Source organism: Bubalus kerabau, chromosome 14 (assembly GCF_029407905.1).
Source record: "Bubalus kerabau isolate K-KA32 ecotype Philippines breed swamp buffalo chromosome 14, PCC_UOA_SB_1v2, whole genome shotgun sequence".
Lineage (NCBI taxonomy): Eukaryota > Metazoa > Chordata > Mammalia > Artiodactyla > Bovidae > Bubalus > Bubalus kerabau.
In genome coordinates this window covers 5,475,011-5,492,634 of record NC_073637.1, presented here as the reverse complement: position 1 = coordinate 5,492,634, position 17,624 = coordinate 5,475,011, and the positions used below count along the sequence as shown (strand labels likewise).

The 17,624-nt window shown below is 52.1% G+C and overlaps 1 protein-coding gene across 3 annotated transcripts in view; it reads right to left on the bottom strand.

The window, feature by feature from the left end:
- The window catches only part of TRAPPC9 (trafficking protein particle complex subunit 9), a 388,568-nt gene that overhangs the window by 260,915 nt on the left and 110,029 nt on the right, over positions 1–17,624 (bottom strand). For all 3 annotated transcript variants that reach the window (XM_055545646.1, XM_055545647.1, XM_055545645.1), the window contains one exon: positions 3,297–3,421. In XM_055545646.1, the coding sequence (XP_055401621.1) occupies positions 3,297–3,421 (125 nt within the window). The remainder of the gene's footprint in view (positions 1–3,296; positions 3,422–17,624) is intronic.

The following is a 17,624-nucleotide window of genomic DNA, read 5'->3' as shown; positions in this document are numbered from 1 at the left end:
AATCTTCTCTATCTTTACTCATTTCTGTCTACTTGTTTTATCAATAATTGAAGGATATTGAATGCTCTAGATGAATTTCTTCTTACAATTCTATCAGTTTTTGCCTCCTGTATCTTGAAGCTCTGTTATTAGGTATATAAATATTTATGGCTTAAACTTTCTTGAAAAATTGGGCCCTTCATCATTATCAAAAGACCTTTTATCCTTGGTAATATTCTTTGCTCTGAAGTTTACTTTTCTCTGTTCCCCATAAGGCCACAAGATTGGTGTGAGAATGGTATATCTTTTCCCAGCCATTTAGTTTCAACCTATTTTTGTCTTTATATTTAAAATTCATTACTTGGAGCAGCTGGAGGTGGGTCCTGGTTTTTTATCCAATCTGATGCTCTCTACTCACAATTAGAGTATTTAGACCACTTACTTTCGATCTGCTTACTGATGTGGTTAAGTTTATTACTGATGTGGCTTAAGGGCTGTTTGTTTTCTGTCCCATTTTCCTTTGCTTCGTTTGCCCTCTCTTTATTCCTTCTTTTGAACTAATTAAATATTATTTTGTATTCAACTTCTATCTTCCTCACTGGTTTATTAGCTATAATTTTTTGCTTGTTTATTGCAATGGTTGTAGGGAACTTCCTTAATATGATAAAGGATGTGTATGAAAAAGCTACAGCTAACATCATACTTAATGATGAAAGACTGAATGGTTTATCTCTACAATCATCCACATGGTTAGTACGATAAAGCAGGAAAAGGAATGTTATCTTGCCTGGAAAGGAAGAAGTAAAGCTCTCTGTTCACAGACAACCTAAACAGCTACTGAGAACAGTCTTGTTGGATTTAAGATTAACTACTTAATTTCGAAGGTTCCTCTGAGTTTTGTGCTCACAGGCCTGTATTAGTGGACACAGTCATGACCTGTCCTTTTGACAAGACAGGCGCAGGACGCGGTGGCCAAACCGGCACATCCACACGGCAGGACACAGGCAGGCAGGGTCCAGGAGGGTGGGCGACACATCCTGGCTCCGCCCACTCTGTAGCCAGGAAACACCTTTACCAGGCCCCTTGACTCACCCGTCCAGGGAGCCCCCAGTTCTGTCCCTCCTCCCCAACCTATGCACTGCTTTTAATTAAACACCTGCCCAAGGGTGGTTTCACCGGATCTTCACTAACAGCCTCGTGAATAAGGATTTTCTCCCCAGCTGCAGGTGAAGGGACTGGGGCTCGGCAGTTTTCAGGGGGCAGCCTGCAGGCAGGGGTGGGAGTGCCGGCATCCTCGGCTCAGACCCTCACCGCCCAGGCAGAGGCCGGCATCACTGGCTCCCCCGGGAGCTGCCCATGGACCCAGCTGCTGCCCTGAAGACGGAGCAGCCAAGGGTCAGAGAGGCCACGCTGAGAAGTCTGGCTTACAGCAACCTGACGTCTCGCATGCAGCCACTCCACGCCATCTGCTTCCAATCCGAGGGATCCTTCGGGCTGGTGGACGGGCATGGAGTGGCTGAGCGGGGAGCGACTCTCTGAGGGAGTCTGAGGAAACACATGTTCTCTCTTCCCACTTCCAGAGGGGCTCCCCAGAAGCCGCTGTCACTGAACGACTTGTTTCCATGATTACACTGTTCCTCAGCGAGGATTTTACACGTTTAGCGTGTTCCCAATTAAAGCTGTCCTTGCTTTGGGGAGGAGGATGCAACAGGCTCAGCAGTGCCAGGAGACCCCACACGACAGCCCCAGAAGCACAGAATACCCACAGACACCTCTGCCCCGCTGAACCTCATGGGGGCACATCTGGACCACCGTGGACAGGTGCAACATTCCACAGGTTTGGACTCACCACACCCCTCGCCTAGCACAGACCTCAGACAAGCCAGGCAGCTCCCTCTCATCAAGAAGGCTCCCCCAAGTCAGCACACCGACAGCTTGAAGAGCCACGTGTGTGATGTGGATAAAAGACAATCACGCCCCAGCCGCCACCAATGGCAGATGGAAGTGAGTGGGGCACATGGCCAACCGCAGAGGTAAATGGAACGATACTGAGGGGCCTGACCCGGGAGGAGGGAGACTGCGGCATCACAAAACAGCAGGGAAGAGACACCCGGGACCCTGGGAGGAAGCCACTTCCCAGCTTCCCCTCCATGGCTCCCTGCCGACAGCCCCGCCCACCAAGAGCACCCAACTCCCCCTGGTCCCGTGCCTCCAGCGCCTGTGGATCTCCGTGCCTTTGATCCCTCCGCTGGGATCTTCTTCCCATATCCCAGGGCATGTGGCCGGCATGAGAGCCCGAGCACAGCCCTCAAGCTTCTGAGCGAGGGTCTAACTGACAAGGGACCCCGGCCGGACCAGCCTCCCTCCTCCTCAGTGCAGGGCCCTGAGTGGAGAGACTCCCCCTATTCCAGCTCCTGAGCCCTTCACCCACGAACGCACCCACTGTCATCCAGGCAGGCGTGGTCCCCACCCCCCACTCGCCGCAGCTTCAGGGCAGGTGGCCTCGGGGCCCTTCCAGCGTGGGCTCGTTTCATCAGGAGCAGCCCCCATGGCTCACGCTCTGTTGACCCACTAATTCACGGCCAGTGCGGCCAAGCTCCTCTGACAGGTTGAGCCAGGCACCACCCCTGTTAGACGTGGAGAGTGAGAGCAGTGCCCCGAGAGGCTGGGCCTGCACGCGGCCTGCCTGACATCACTGTGGCTGACGCTGCGCCTGCACCCGGGTCATAGCCGCAGAGACGCTGGTGCCCGGGATCCACACGCTCTCCCTGCACAGGCGCATGCACCGCGTCCCCAGACGCTGACGGCGTGACGCCGCGCGCGTGGCCCTGACTCTCCCCGCACTCAGGAGACCGCTCGTCTCTGTCCCCGGCGCCTTCGTGCAAACACCTGCTCCTTACGGTGTGTTCTCTCTGCCTCCCTTGTTGCCCACAAACTAACGAACGGAAAGAGCTGCCTCAGGATTAAGAAGCGTTTCTGCGATAAACACCTGAACTGAGAATAGTGACTCAACAGATACAGTTTTCAAGTGAACAAGAAAAAGGCAGGCCATGTCCTACTTCCGTCAGGACAGTCCTCCATTCAACCCACACATTCTCGAAGCTTCAGGAAGCCCGCGTCAGCAACAGCACCAAACAAGGCCCTCGAGGCTCCCGAACCTCACGGGGAAGGAGAAACACCGGCTTCCCACAAACACACATCTGTCGGCAAACACGTCTTTCCTCTCCTTTCTGAAAAACACGCAAACTTTGCCGCCAAAAAGCGCGGGAGAAGCCGGGAGCGCCAAGCGCCTCGGCGGTCTGCCGGGCCCGACTCACCTTCACGTGGCCGGGCTCCCCAGGCCGGCCGCCCTCAGCCGCGTTCACGGGCTTGCTCTCCACCCGGGGCCTGACCACCTGGCGGAAGGGGCTGCACAGCGGAAAGCCGCTCACGCTGATGCCGTCTGAAAAGAGGAAGAGAGAATCGTGAGTTGGAGGTAGATCCGATTTCTTTTTTTTTAATGTAGGAGATTTTATTCAAAGATCACTAGCATCTGGAGCAGTGCTCCGGTGTGTTCTTGCCGCTCCGTCTCGTGTTAAGGCCAGCCACCTGGTGAGTCTCCCCTGCACGCGTCACAAGCCCCTACAGATCAAAGCCGAGGACAGGCCGCCTCTGAGAAGGGCTGGATGCCTTTCCACCACCCGGCCCCTCGTCACTGCCCGCCCCGGCCCGGCTGCCTGTGCTTGGACGATGCCCCCCACCATCACCGGCCTGCATGAGCCGCTCCTGCAGCCTCCATTCCTGAGGCTGGCTTCACCCGGCCCCCTAACTCAGTCTGCAAGCCACCTCCTCTCCCAGTCCCAGGAGCCACTACTGGGTCACAGAACTGTGTGAACCCCTGTAGAGCGCCCACCATCACCGGCTCTCTCTCCAAGTCCCTGATATCACCTGTCAGCCTAACCCGGGACTCACCACGAAGTCCTTGGTCTCACACCTGCATCCCATCCTCCTGGAAGTCTTGTTAGCTCTCAAGGTGCTTCCTGAAACGGCCTTCAAGGCTACCACCCGGGTCTGGGTCCCACCGCCTCCCTGCAGGACAGCGGAGGAGGCCTCCTTGGCTGCCCGTCACGTTGCCCATCCATGCGCCCCCACAGCACTCAGTCCACAGAAATGTCAGTCAGGTCATGCCCCTCCCGGACTCCCTGAGCTACTCGAAGGCCCTCTGCACAGCACGATGGCCACATGAGGCTGAAGAAAAATGCCACCCACCCTCATTTCCAGACCATAAACACTAAGAGCAGTGCAGATAAGTATCTTCTGTGCCCCCCAAAAAACTGACTCAGGTATCAACTAGAGGCACTCCTAAATCAGACCGCCAGTTGTGAAGAAACGTTTGCTGGGAGCATCACCATGAAAAGCTAGTTTTTAAATGATTTGTATTAAGCAGAGAAGAAGCAGACCCAAGACACAATTTCAGGAAGTGGCTGCAGAACAGTTCATGAATCGCTCAGGATCCCAACAGAAAGTCGGCAGAGCGGCAGAGCAATATACCGAAACTCAGTGACAAGCAAGCCAGGCGCCAATGTGTCATCCAACCGGCGAGCAGGGGAGCACGAACCCCACAAGCAGCTCAGACTCAACAGGGACCGAATGCACTTCATGAGAGCCTCCTGATCACAGCAGGTAGACCAGTCATACCAACCCGGCCACTAAGAATCCCTAGAGGGCATGGACACAGCCGCTTTCAAATCTCTTCAAGGTACGGGAGGGCTAACAAGACGGGGAAGAGCTCGTGTCCACAATCCAGGCATCAGCCTTCCCCAAAGGCACCTTCGGCTCCTAGAGAATGGATAGAGGGGCTGACGGTCCAAGGAGAGCCGTTCACACTCCCTGGACATGGTGGGGAAACAAGGACTTCCTGCGGCTCCCGAGGGGAGTGGGCCCTGGAAGCTTGGTGGGGACCCCAGAGGGCAACATGCTGAGCGAAGCACAGAAAGGAAACACCGCAGCCCCCAGGACCAGAGCCCAGCTTCCATCAGATTCGCATGTGCAGCCAGACTTGGGCGGTTCTTCTGCCAAAACACATTCCCTGTTGACCGTGCCCTGCCCTGCGTCTCCTCCTCACTCTGTGCGCCTCTGACCACCGTCTCTGTGGATCCTAACACCCCACTTTGTCATCATGCGTCCCCAGCTGCCCTGGCGGACAGTGCTCCTTCCTCAGCACCCCAGTACTGCCCTAACCCCAGGCGGCCCTGCGTCCAGGAAGACTGGCTGCAAGGCAGGGCCTGGAGGACTCGGACGGGCCAGAAAACATGAAACGTCTGTCACGAGGCTGGGACCTGGCGAACGTGCAACAAAAATAGCTATTATGATTATTACAACAATCGATACACATGCCCGAGATCGCTTACGTGACCTAAACTCCTTGAGGACCAGGCTCTTCTCAATTTCACTACCATGCCCCCACAGCAGCTGCAAAGGCTCCAGCAAGTCACAAACTCACAGCAAAACATTTAGTAAATGAAAAAAATCACAGGTCAAATTTGGCAGTTTACACACCACAGTCAATGAAAATTCCATCATCCCAAAGTCACATTCAGTACTCGACTCGATTCTCCGTTAACTGAAATTTCGTCATGTGTCCCTGTGCAAAGGCCCATTTGCAAAAGTCAATCCAAAGTCGTGAGGTTTGAAAGAGCTTTTTCTCTCCTCCTTCTCCTTCCCCCAGCACCATGGAGATAATCTATAAAGCCCTCCACTACGCCACAGTGCCTGCTATGAACGGTAGCAGTATCATGAACACAGACATTTGCAAAACACAAACTCCACACTCTTAAGCCTCTAGACACTAGGTCCAGTGGGGCCTGTCAGGGAGCCCCCAAGGGACAACCTCAGTCGTCCCTGCTGAGTTAAGGGAGGTGCCCAATGGATTTAAATGCCATCCCCTTGCTCCCCTACATGCAGCCTGGGGTACAGCACACCTCACCCCTCACTGGGAAAGTTTCCATCACTAGTGACGCCCAGGCAGCTAGCTCCCAAAGGACTGGGGTTCTTGTCTGCCTTGTTTCACACCCATAACCACACTGCACACGCCCTTTCTGCAGGGTCCAGGGGCTCCGTGCTGCAGCGGGCAATGTCCTGAGCAGAGCGCCTGTTTGTGCTTCCTCGTGGAGCAGCTCCCTCTCCACCCCAGGTGGTTCCGGGGCTGGCCCTGATGCAGCCGTGGTGAGAGGCAGAGCCCTTTCATCAGCAGCAGCAGATCCAACGGACGGACATGAGACACTGGCAGGGTCCCGAAGAGTCTTTCTGAGACTTGATCTAGGAAGGGCAGGGCAGGCAGGGAGGTTCTTCCCGAAGCCACAGGCTCTCAGGACACAGGCTGGGGCCTTCCTGCACCCACCATTCCCACCACACAGAGACTGAGCAAGCCACAGCACCCTGCAACCTCAGCATGCTTGATTCAAAAATGGGATCCAATGCAAGGGAACTGGTGAGAAGTGGCACTGAAGGGCTCTGAGATGTCAGCCCTGAGCCAAAAAGGCTAAAAATTAGACCTGAAATTTGCCTCCTTTTCTGACAAAGACCTCAAAACCTCAGGGAAACCTCAGAAACCTGTAATCTTCAAGCTCAGAAGAAATATACACTAGGAAAGCTACTCTCTGACTTTATAGACTAAAATATTCTGCCCCCTGATCCAATCAAGAATGGAAAAGACAAGAGACATATAAATGATAAATGGGGACTGAGGTCAGCAGCTAGGACGGGAGGCAGAAGCTGGCCTCCGGAAGGTGGCAGAGAAGCCCTTTGCCTGCGTGGGGACAGGGCCAGAGAGGAGGCAAGAGAGGGCAGCAAGAAGCTGGATGGAGTCGGGTGAGCAAGGAGGGGCCGCTCCCAGCCGGGCGGGTGTGAACAGGGAGGAAGCTCTGCTCAGCCTCTATCGGCCAGTGTTCCTGCCAACCCAGGCTACCGCAAATAGAACAGAGAACAGACGGGAATGACAACTAATGGGGAGACAAGACCAAAAAAAGTTACTAACAGATGAAGGCAGCCTCGTGGGAAGACCGCCGCAGAGCTGGGCAGATTTATGAGGACAGAGGGTATTTAAGAATGGGACGAGCCTGGTAGATCATCGTGAATCAAACTGAGCGTTTAGAGAGAACTTCAGAGTTACTGTTTATAGTGCTCAATTTTTCTATTAAGAGCATCTCTGTGGGCAATTCAGAAATACAGTCTAACATGCTAAAATAGTAACATGTCTCTCGAAGCCGGCTGTATCCAAGCACGGTGACAACTGGGAGAAATGACAGCTGGAAGTGGGATGCGTGTGGTGGGGAGAAACAGCACATTCATGATAGAAACGCCGCCCCAAGAGGGGCTGGTGGCTGCGTGTCTCCTGTGTCTCGGCGCGGCACCGGGTACTTTAGACATGGCACTGACTGCTCCCCACGCTCCACGAGGTGGGGTGGGCATGATCTTATTGGCTCTGTAGATGAGGGACTGGCGAGCGTGAGAAGATAAATAACTTAGCAGTTCATCAGCAGTGTGGCGAGAACCAGAAGTCAGGACTGTCAGATTCGTGAAGACCCAGCACAGCCGGACAAGCAGCGCACTCCCACCCTCCCGTGAGCTTCCAGAAAACCTCCCGGCCAGGCTGCTCTGTGGCCAAAACCTACATAGCGCCTCCTGGGAGGCCTCTCACAGTGGCTTAGCATCTGTCTCCCGCGGGGGTGGGGAGGACCGCTCGGGGAATGTATCCATTTTTGTATACTTTTGAAAGAGACACTAATGCCAAAGGCTGAATGCACATTTTTCTCACTGATGCCAGGTGTGCAAAATAAACTAAAGCAGGATAATATACATCTACAAAGGCCAAAGGAGATGACCGTCTCCTGGTGGGAGCTTGTCAGGGCACGCTGTTGCAGGTGGGATGTATTTTGAAGATGCTTTTTAAATTATTCATAAAGCCCATGGGTGCCAAAAAGCCCATCTGGTGATCATAAAACATCCTCAGGAAAACCAAAGCGGGAGAAACATTTGGCTCAGGAATCAGGCAACACTCGGCCTCAATCTTCACAGAGAAAGTAGTGTGTTCATTCATTCAGAAACTTTGGGATATGCTTAGGAAGAAAGATAATTCATGTAGAAACAGTGGCCTTTCTATACTGTCCACAAGGCAACAGCCCTCGGCCCACGCCCTGCGTCTCTGATGGCGCTAGCCTTCCGCCCCTCTAAAGCAGGGAGTGGCGCCCCTCCCGCGGGGCCCCGTCGGCGCTCACTGCTCTCGGCCCACCTACGGCCTCTCCTTCTCCACAGGCTCTCATTCCAGGTGCCCTCACCCAGTGCCAGAGTGTCTCATCTTAACATAGTTACTGAGACATGACTAACGTACCATAACCTGCAGACACTTCAAGTATACAATCAGGGGAGTTCTGACGGTCGTAAAACAAGCAGAGCAACTGAGACAGTGAGCATGTAATAGACTGCATGTGCGCATGGACGTCTGAACACTGTGACTGAGATGGTGAACATGTGATAGAGGACACGTATGCACAGACATCTGAACGCTGGGCTGGAGTCAAGTCAGCCTGTTCTCAGCGTAGTCACCCCACCTCTCAGTGTCTGCTGTGAACGAGGCGGCGTCACACAAAGTCCTTTGAAGCTGCAGCCCTGAAATCCGGGAGCAAGACCTGCTTCCAGGGTCCCAGGTGAGAGAAGAAGCACAGGTACAGATCCACAGTGCAGTGCGTACGAGGCGCACCCTCACCGCAACCACCGGCTGTCACCTCCAAGGTGAAGCGCGAATCCACACCTCTTCACGGCAGACCAGGTGTCTGACATGCTGCAAGAGCCACTTTCCTAGGAGATCACGTTTGGAAGCCCGTTGAAGACGATGCTTGCCTTTGCTGAAAAGTGACACCATTTGAGTCACAGGCCACACAGGAAATGAACTTCAGTGGACTTTTAAACCACTGGACAGTCCTGTTAGCTTCAGGACATTACTGAGTTTCTCCCCTTCTAAAGATGGTTAAGGGGGAAAAGAATCAGGTGATACAACAGCAGATGACGCCTATTCAAAGATAAGGACACCAGTCACCCCTGGTAATGGAGCTCTGAAATGGGAGCCTGAAAGTGCCACCTATACACAATGGAGCATTACTCAGCCATTAAAAAGAATACATTTGAATCAGTTCTAATGAGGTGGATGAAACGGAGCCTATTATACAGAGTGAAGCAAGCCAGAAAGAAAAACACCAATACAGTATACTAACACATATATATGGAATTTAGAAAGATGGTAACAATAATCCTGTATACGAGACAGCAAAAGAGACACTGCTGTATAGAACAGTCTTGTGGACTCTGTGGGAGAGGGAGAGGGTGGGATGATTTGGGAGAATGGCATTGAAACATGAATAATATCATATATGAAACGAGTCGCCAGTCCATGTTCGATGAATGATACTGGATGCTTGGGGCTGGTGCACTGGGATGACTCAGAGGGATGGTACGGGGAGGGAGGAGGGAGGAGGGTTCAGGATGGGGAACACGTGTATACCTGTGGTGGATTCATGTTGATATATGGCAAAACAATACAATATTGTAAAGTTAAAAAATAAAAGAAAAAAAAAGGAAATCTTCAAAGAAGTGAAGGATGGAGAGACTAGCGGGCATGCTGTATAGCACAGGGAACTATCATCAATATCCCATGATAAACCATGACAGAAAAGAATATGAATATATATGTATAACTGAATCACTTTGCTATATAGCAGAAATTAACACTGTAAATCAACTAGACTTCAATTAAAAAAAAATGTTAAGACACATGAGGACGTGTTCAAATTCCAGGTGTGTTCTCTTTCTCTTGTTGTTCAGTCACTAAATTGTGTCTGACTCTTTGGGACCCCATGGACTGCAGCAGCCCAGCTTCCCTGTCCTTTACCATCTCCCAGAGTGTGCTCAAACTCACGTCCATCGAGTCGGTGATGCCATCCAACCATCTCATCCTCTGTCGCCCCCTTCTCCTCCTGCCTTCAAATTTCCCAGTATTAGGGTCTTTTTTAATGAGTCAGCTCTTCGAATCAGGTGACCAAAGTACTGGAGTTTCAGCTTCAGCGTCAGTCCTTCTTCCAGTGAACACCCAGGACTGATTTCCTTTAGGATGGACTGGTTGGATCTCCTTGCAGTCCAAGGCCTCTCAAGAGACTTCTCTAGCACCACAGTTCAAAAGCATCAGTTCTTCAGCACTCAGCCTTCTTTCTCTGTCCGGAACCAATCGCCTCAAGGAGCACTGGACACAGCGGCAGAGCCCAGGCCCTGCCAAGCCCCTGCCCCCAACCTCGGCAAAGATCAACACTGATAACTGATCAACAGCAGTGCTCTCAACAGTGCTCATAAGCGCTGCACTCACGTTTTTGCTCTGGTCTAACACATCTTTCATACCTTGTTTACATGTATTATTCCATTCCTACTTAGAAACACGAATAAATGAACATCAATTCTCTGAAGAAAGCCTCAGAAATAGCTCAATTGGCATGTTATTTTAGGATAAGATTCAGAAAAAACCAAACCAGAGTACTGCCAATTTGGAAATAGAATGCCTTTTCCACAAGATGATAGAGAGCAGTAGTCCCAGGCCAAATAATGACACATGCTTGTTCTTTTAAAAACAAGAAATTCAAATTACAGCCTGAATGTCTGAGCCCTCTTCACAGCAGTCCTCAAGCACCGCACAACCCTGGAAGATTGGGCAAGCCATTATTTCTTCATTAAAGAGTTAGCCACACCACAGAAATCACAAAGCTGATGGCTTCAAGTCAGAACATTAGTTTTAGGAATTATCAAAAGGAAAGGTTCACCCTAGCATCATCCCCTGCAACCTTTTCTCCCCAATAAATCGGTTGTTAATACAAATTCTCTTGTGGAATAGCTGTAAGAATTCTCTCTCTCACCACACACACACACTTTTCAAAAATTAAGTTCCCAAAACTTGCTTTCTGCCACAGTTTTTACACATGCATGAAAAACTATTTTCCCAGCCCTCCTCCTCTCATGCCCTCAGGTCCTGCTCATCCTGTGAGTTTTGCCTCCATCATCACCTCTGCAGACAAGTCTTGCCCCACTTCCTGTCATAGCAGCAGGTACCTCTCCTGTCCAGCACTTAGCAAAGCTGCAATTTTTCATTTACATGTGAAACCACCTGTCTCTCTCATCAGACCTGTGCAGTCTTAACAGAGTGATTAACAAAGTGATTAAAATCAAACAACACTCGGGATCTTTAGACGCATTGTCCCCATCACAGCCGACCAAAGCGACACATGAGCCCTGGGCACCCTCCTGGAGTTCCCCGGCACAGACTTCTGACAGACAGCACTGCCCGGGACATGAGGCTACTTGTCGGCAGGGGCTACATCTCGTTTTACATCTCAGGACCATCCCGAGAGCAGCAGAGCACAAACACACCTCACTCTACTGCACTTCACAGAGACTGCACTTTTTACAAGCTCAAGGTTTGTGGAAACCCTGCTGGGAACGTTTTTCCAGCAGCATTTTCTCACTTCATGTCTGTCTTGCATTTCGGTATTCCTCACGGTATTTCCAACTTTTTCAATATTATTATGCTATATCTGTTATTATATCTTTGATCAGTGATATTTGATGTTACTATTATAGCTGTTTTGGCATTTTTTAGCAACAAAGCATTTTTAACTAAGTCATGTGCATTATTTTCTCAGATACAATGTTCCTGCACACTGAATAGAATACAGTATACACATAACTTTTATAAGAACTGGGACACAAACAACCCTATGACCTGCTGCACGCAGTGTTCCCTTTATTGCAGTTGTCTGGAACTGAATCCACAATGTCTCCAAGGTGTGCCTGTGCATGGAACAGACACTCCAGAAATACTTGTGGAGGGGAAAATACACGCCATAATTGCTTACGTTACTAAACTACACACTGCATTATAAAAACCAAGAAAGAAGTTAAGTCTTGTTACTTAATTAGAACAGTTCAGTCTCTCAGTTGTGTCTGATTCTCTGCAACCCCATGGACTACAGCACGCCAGGCTTCCCTGCCCATCACCATCTCCCAGAGCTTGCTCAAACTCATGTCCACTAAGTCGGTGATGCCATCCAACCACCTCATCCTGTTATTCCCTGTGATCCATGTATTACTAGTATTCTGATTAGAACTTTGTTACACTTCTATAACGTCAAACATTCCATAATATCCACTCCCATTCAAGTACTTATGAGTCCCTTATATATATATATACACACACACTCACACGATTCCCTCAAAAACTAAAGCAGATAATTAAAATGGTTTTACAGATGAATTGTACCAAACATTTAAAAAATTAACACCAATCCTCCTCAGACTCTTCCAAAAATTGAGAAGGGGAACACAACACTTCCAAATTCATTTTCAGACCTGGAAAATGAGTAAGTTTTTCTGGAAGAAAGAGAGTCTATGTCAATGGTTCCCAAACTTGGATGTTTACATGAACCATTTAGGACACTTTACAACATCCTGAGGCCCAGGTCACACTCCATGCCTATGAAATCATGAGGTCTAGAGCAGGAGCCGGAGAAGGCAATGGCAACCCACTCCAGTACTCTTGCCTGGAAAATCCCAGGGATGGGGGAGCCTGGTGGGCTGCCATCTATGGGGTTGCACAGAGTCAGACATGACTGAAGTGACTTAGCAGCAGTAGCAGCAGCAGCAGCAGCAGCAGCAGAGCACGAGCCAGGCAGAGCTTTTAAAGATCCCCAGCAGATTCCAACATGCAACAGGGTTTGACCCCCTCTCTGTTGCTACTGCTGCTAAGTCACTTCAGTCGTGTCCGACTCTGTGCGACCCCATAGACGGCAGCCCACCAGGCTCCCCCATCCCTGGGATTCTCCAGGCAAGAACACTGGAGTGGGTTGCCATTTCCTTCTCCAATGCATGAAAGTGAAAAGTGAAAGCGAAATCGCTCAGTTGTGTCTGACTCTTCGCGACCCCATGGACTACAGCCTACCAGGCTCCTCCGTCCATGGGATTTTCCCGGCAAGAGTATTGGAGTGAGGTGCCATTGCCTTCTCTGGACCCCCTCTCTGGTCTACACTAAAGGCAGTAGGCCTAAGAAGACATGGCAAGTCAGAAACATAAGTAATTCAGTGTTTCTGGCAAACAAACCGAATGATGGAGAAGAGACAGGTGGGCAAGGAGACCAAACAGGCAGCCAGGGCAGGACCACGCCCACTGTCCTGGTGGTGAGGGCCCTTGGAAGGTGCAGGACAGGAGTGGGACGTGGACAGGTTCCATTCGGAGAAAGGACTGCAGGGAAACCATGGACAACAACGAAGAGAGGGCAGAGTGAGCTGCTGGGAGACCACTCAGAAGGCTCCCAACAAGGTCCAGATGATCAGTGACCAGAGCCTGAAGCAGAGCGCTGATGGTGGGCATGGAGAGATGAGCTGGAGAGACTGAGAACACAAAACTGACAGGCCTTGGTGCAGTCGCGAGCTCACAGCACACCAGCCTGCAGGGATCCACGGAGGTCACCTCTTTCACCTTTCAAGGGGAAAAATCCTCTTCAATCACCTTTCCTGAACACCCAATCTGTCTCCTGAGAATCACCACCACCACCGTGGTGGTCGTGTGAGCAAACGTTCCAGAAGACCTCAGCCCCAGTGCCCGCAGGAGGATCACCTGTTGCTGATGAATGACAAACACCTGGATTTCGTCCTCTCCTGGTAGTTCAGAGAGTTCTTTTCCAACGTGAGTTCAGACCTGAGTCAGCCATCCCTCTTGCAAGCTCACAGGGACCAGAGGACCAGGGGACCCCCAGGTTATGAGACGGCGGGGGCAAGAGCCCGGCTCTCTGTCTCGCTCAGAGGTGCCCCCAGAGCTCCAGGAAGCAGAAGCAGCCTGACCTTTCCCTCGGCTGAGCCATCGAGCTGTGAGATGACGGCTTATGAGTCGGAAGGCTGGTGGGCAACACCAGCTGAACATAACAAGGGGCCAGCTATCCGCTGCACCATTAACCTTTTCCTTGAGAACAAAAGCAGAGAACCTGATGAACACACAACAAAAACAGCATGTAATCTGACAAATGACCAACACAACCTGAAAATCATTGGAGACCTGATTGAAAGGGTGTGGGCTTCTGATTACAGCTTAGAGATGTTGAGAGCTCGGGGAAAAAAAAAAAAACATCGCTTCCATCCTGAAGACAAGAAGACACTTGACAAGCTGGAAATTGACTTGTCCTGAACTGATGAGAGAAATGAAGTGCTAGAGAAAACTAACCTGAAATCTGTGGGCAGGCACCTCCAGACAAAAGCAGGATCCCAGCACAGGTGCCTCTGCAGGCCACCAGTTCACAGGTTCAGCGGGACACTGCAAGTGCCTGCGAAGGCCTGGCATGGGCAAGCGGAGCGGGAAGCCCCCAGGGCTGCCGTGCACACCACGTATGATCTTCCACCAGGGCAAGGACCTGAGGACACCCACTGGGGCTGGGGGGAGGGGGCCAGAGCCACTGCCCCACAGCAGCCCCTCCCCTGTCCCCACGGGATCAAGGCCTTCATCTTCGGGGGAACAGCACAGAGTAGAGTGCAGGGCAGGGGTGCAAACCCCCGTGGCTGGGGGAGGGGAACGGCAACCACCAAGCAAGCCTCCCCCTGGCCTCACCCACCCCATCTCCCCCAGAAACAGAGCCCTCAGAGCCCACAGTCAGCCCTTGGACCAGGAGTGCAGAGAAGAGGTCTGGCAGTGCGGTGGGGTGGGGTTGATGGTCACTAAAGCCATCTGAGCAGAGGCAAGAGAGCACACTTGGAAAGGAAGGAGAGGACGCTGGATACAGCTCCAAGCGACTCTGCTCTGTGAAGGTCAAGACGGAAGGGAGGAGGCAGCACATGGAACGGACGGAGAGCGAGGCGGAGAAGCAAGAGGGAGGAGACCTCCAGGCCGGGAGCAGGCTTTGGAATTAAAGACAAAGATGGCCCTGGCCCCGTCTCAGTCTGGGGGCGCTGTAGTGAGCGAGACCAGAAATGCAGACGACTGTGGCAGCAGGGAGCCGGACTGGCCCCGGGGACCAGAGGCTGCGGGCACAGAGCCCAGGCTCCGAGGCCACCGTCCAGCTCCTTCCTGGGGTTTTAGGGAGAGTGGCTAGCACCTCCATCACATGCTGTCACGTGGGGAAGGGGGGGTGGGGTAGGCGGGGGGCAGGTGAGGGGGAATAGGGGAGAGACACAGTACAGCTTCCAGCCTCCATACTCTGTGGCCTCAGAAAAAAAATCCAAGTTAAGAACATCTTCTAAAAAAGTAAAAAGAAAATCACAACTTTATGAAGGCCTCAGGCATCTAGGAATTAAGAAAATAAGAAATCTCCTGGTATTAAGACTGCAACTGGTATTTGATTTCTGGGTAATTCAAGATGACTCACTGGTCTTTAAAAAGTGAGACCTCTGCATCTTCCCAGAACGAGTATCTGCTTTTGTGGAGAGCGGCAGACCAGGGCAGGCGGGCTCGATGCCGCCAGGTCTCAGGTACAGTCCTCGGGGAGGGACAGCTTAAGGATGGGAACACACAGGGTTCCATAGCAAGGGCTGCAAAGAAAACCAGTCCCCAGCAACGGTCAGAGGCCGAATCTTCAAACTGTGAAGATGCAAACGTAATGAAATGCTGAAGGTAAACATGGCTTCTTTTTTTTAACCCAAATCTCCAACTCTGGACAAAGAACTGAAATGATTCGAACTTATACCATAGGCAGATTTTGTCTGAGCTTAACAAACGAGACATTTCAGGCAAGAAGCACTTCCGTGGAGAGCAGAACAAATTCTAACAGCTCACCAAATGCTGGGCCAGCTCCTCAACCCCGTGCTGCAAACACCCCAGGCCCCCAGTGACTGCCGGACACGCTCGGTAGAGACAAACCCTTCCCTGCCGCCCACCCGCTGCACTCTTTCTTGCTTCACATCTACGTGCTGCACCCTCGAGCCCTCACACCTGCCACCTGCTGCACCAGGAGACTCTCGGCACCAAGCCACCCACCCACCTTCTTCCCAGTCTCCATCACACCAGCCTTTTCTCAGAGAACTTTCAGGGACTCGCCAACAGAGTCTGAGCTAGTTCCCTAAGTTTCAGGCCTTCCACAGCTGCCGAACCTACCATCCCGACCTAAACCCCCTCCTTGTCCTGAGCCTCCAGCCCTGCCCACCCGCCCGGCTCACGCCAAGTCAGGCCTTCCCAGCCAGGCCATCCCAGCGCCTGGCTGCCCTGCCAGGCCACACCCCCCTCCCTGAACGCAGGGTCAGGCCCGCGCCGTCTCATTCCACAGCATGCCTTTCACCTCCTCAGCAAAGTCGTTTCTGGGATCTTCTCTGAGGCGGGCCCTGTGCTCGGTGCTGGGAGTGGAGAGATGTGAAGGGACACAGTGTGGGAGAAGCCGCGGCAGCGTCTGGAGGTGCCACGGGGACACGTGGGCCATGAGGCGGGCACGAGGAAGTGGGGCTCAGCAGGCAGACGGAGGAGGGACAGACACCAAGGAAACAGTGCTGCAGGCTCAGAACGACCTGCCGACAGCCGTGTCCCCAGCGCCCCTCTCCAGGACTGCCTCCCCTTCTTTCATCGCATCGACTTGCTGACGGAACCAGGCTGCCTGCAGAGCTGACCGTCGTCTGAACCGGAGGAGCCTCAGGTTTTCTCTGTCAGCCGAGTTCTCGTGAATCGGCAGGGAGAGCCGGGGGTGCTCGCCAGTCTCAGGTGTGATGTGGGGCGACACGAACTCACAGGCGGCGTGTGTTCTCCCATCAGGAGGAACATAACGCCTGCCTGTCTCTTATTTTGCTGTGAGGATGCTCATGGTCTCGACCCATAATTGGTTAGAAACTGCAAAGTGGCGGGCTTCTAATTCTACCCGCCCTTCTCAAGCGCTGGCTGGAATGCTTCTGTGAAGAGAGACTGCCCTCATCAACTCTCAGGCCGTCCGACCGTACGTTTGAACGGAGAGGCAGAACACGTGCTCATTACCTGTCACTTTCAGGATGACATCACTCTCCCCATCACTCTGACTCGGGGAACCCTCTCCGGAAGCACTCAGAAGCCCTGACTGAAGTGCAGGCATCAGCCCGCCGAAGCTTGGACTGCCGGCAGCAGCCTCTTCACGTCGGGTCCTCTTTAGCACCTTTGCTCTGACAGCTTCCCTGCTGCAGGCTCCACAGGATATTCCCAGACCACCTCACCACAGACACTTCCTGCCCCAGCCCTGGAAAGGGCCACTTCTCCAGGAAGCCCTGGCTTCTCTCAACACTGGGACGCAGGCGTCAGGAGGCCCACTGCGGCCGAGCTGCTGGGTGTCTAGGCCTTGGAGTAGACACAGCAGACGGATGGATCTTTACACACCCCATAATTTCTTCCTGCTACCTTTTATTTAAATTCTAGACTACCGGTTTTTACTTCATCTCTGTCATCTTACATCAGTTACCTCTTCCACGTGAGAATCCGTGTTCAGCAGCAGAGTCAGGTGCTAGAATTAGATTATCACAGAACGGATCGTTAACTTGATTCTACATTAACACACAGTTTCAGAATACCAGGATCAACCCTATGTCCGCCACAGCAATCACTGAAGACAGTTTAAACTTGCTCTTGCAGAAAGTGGTATCACTATC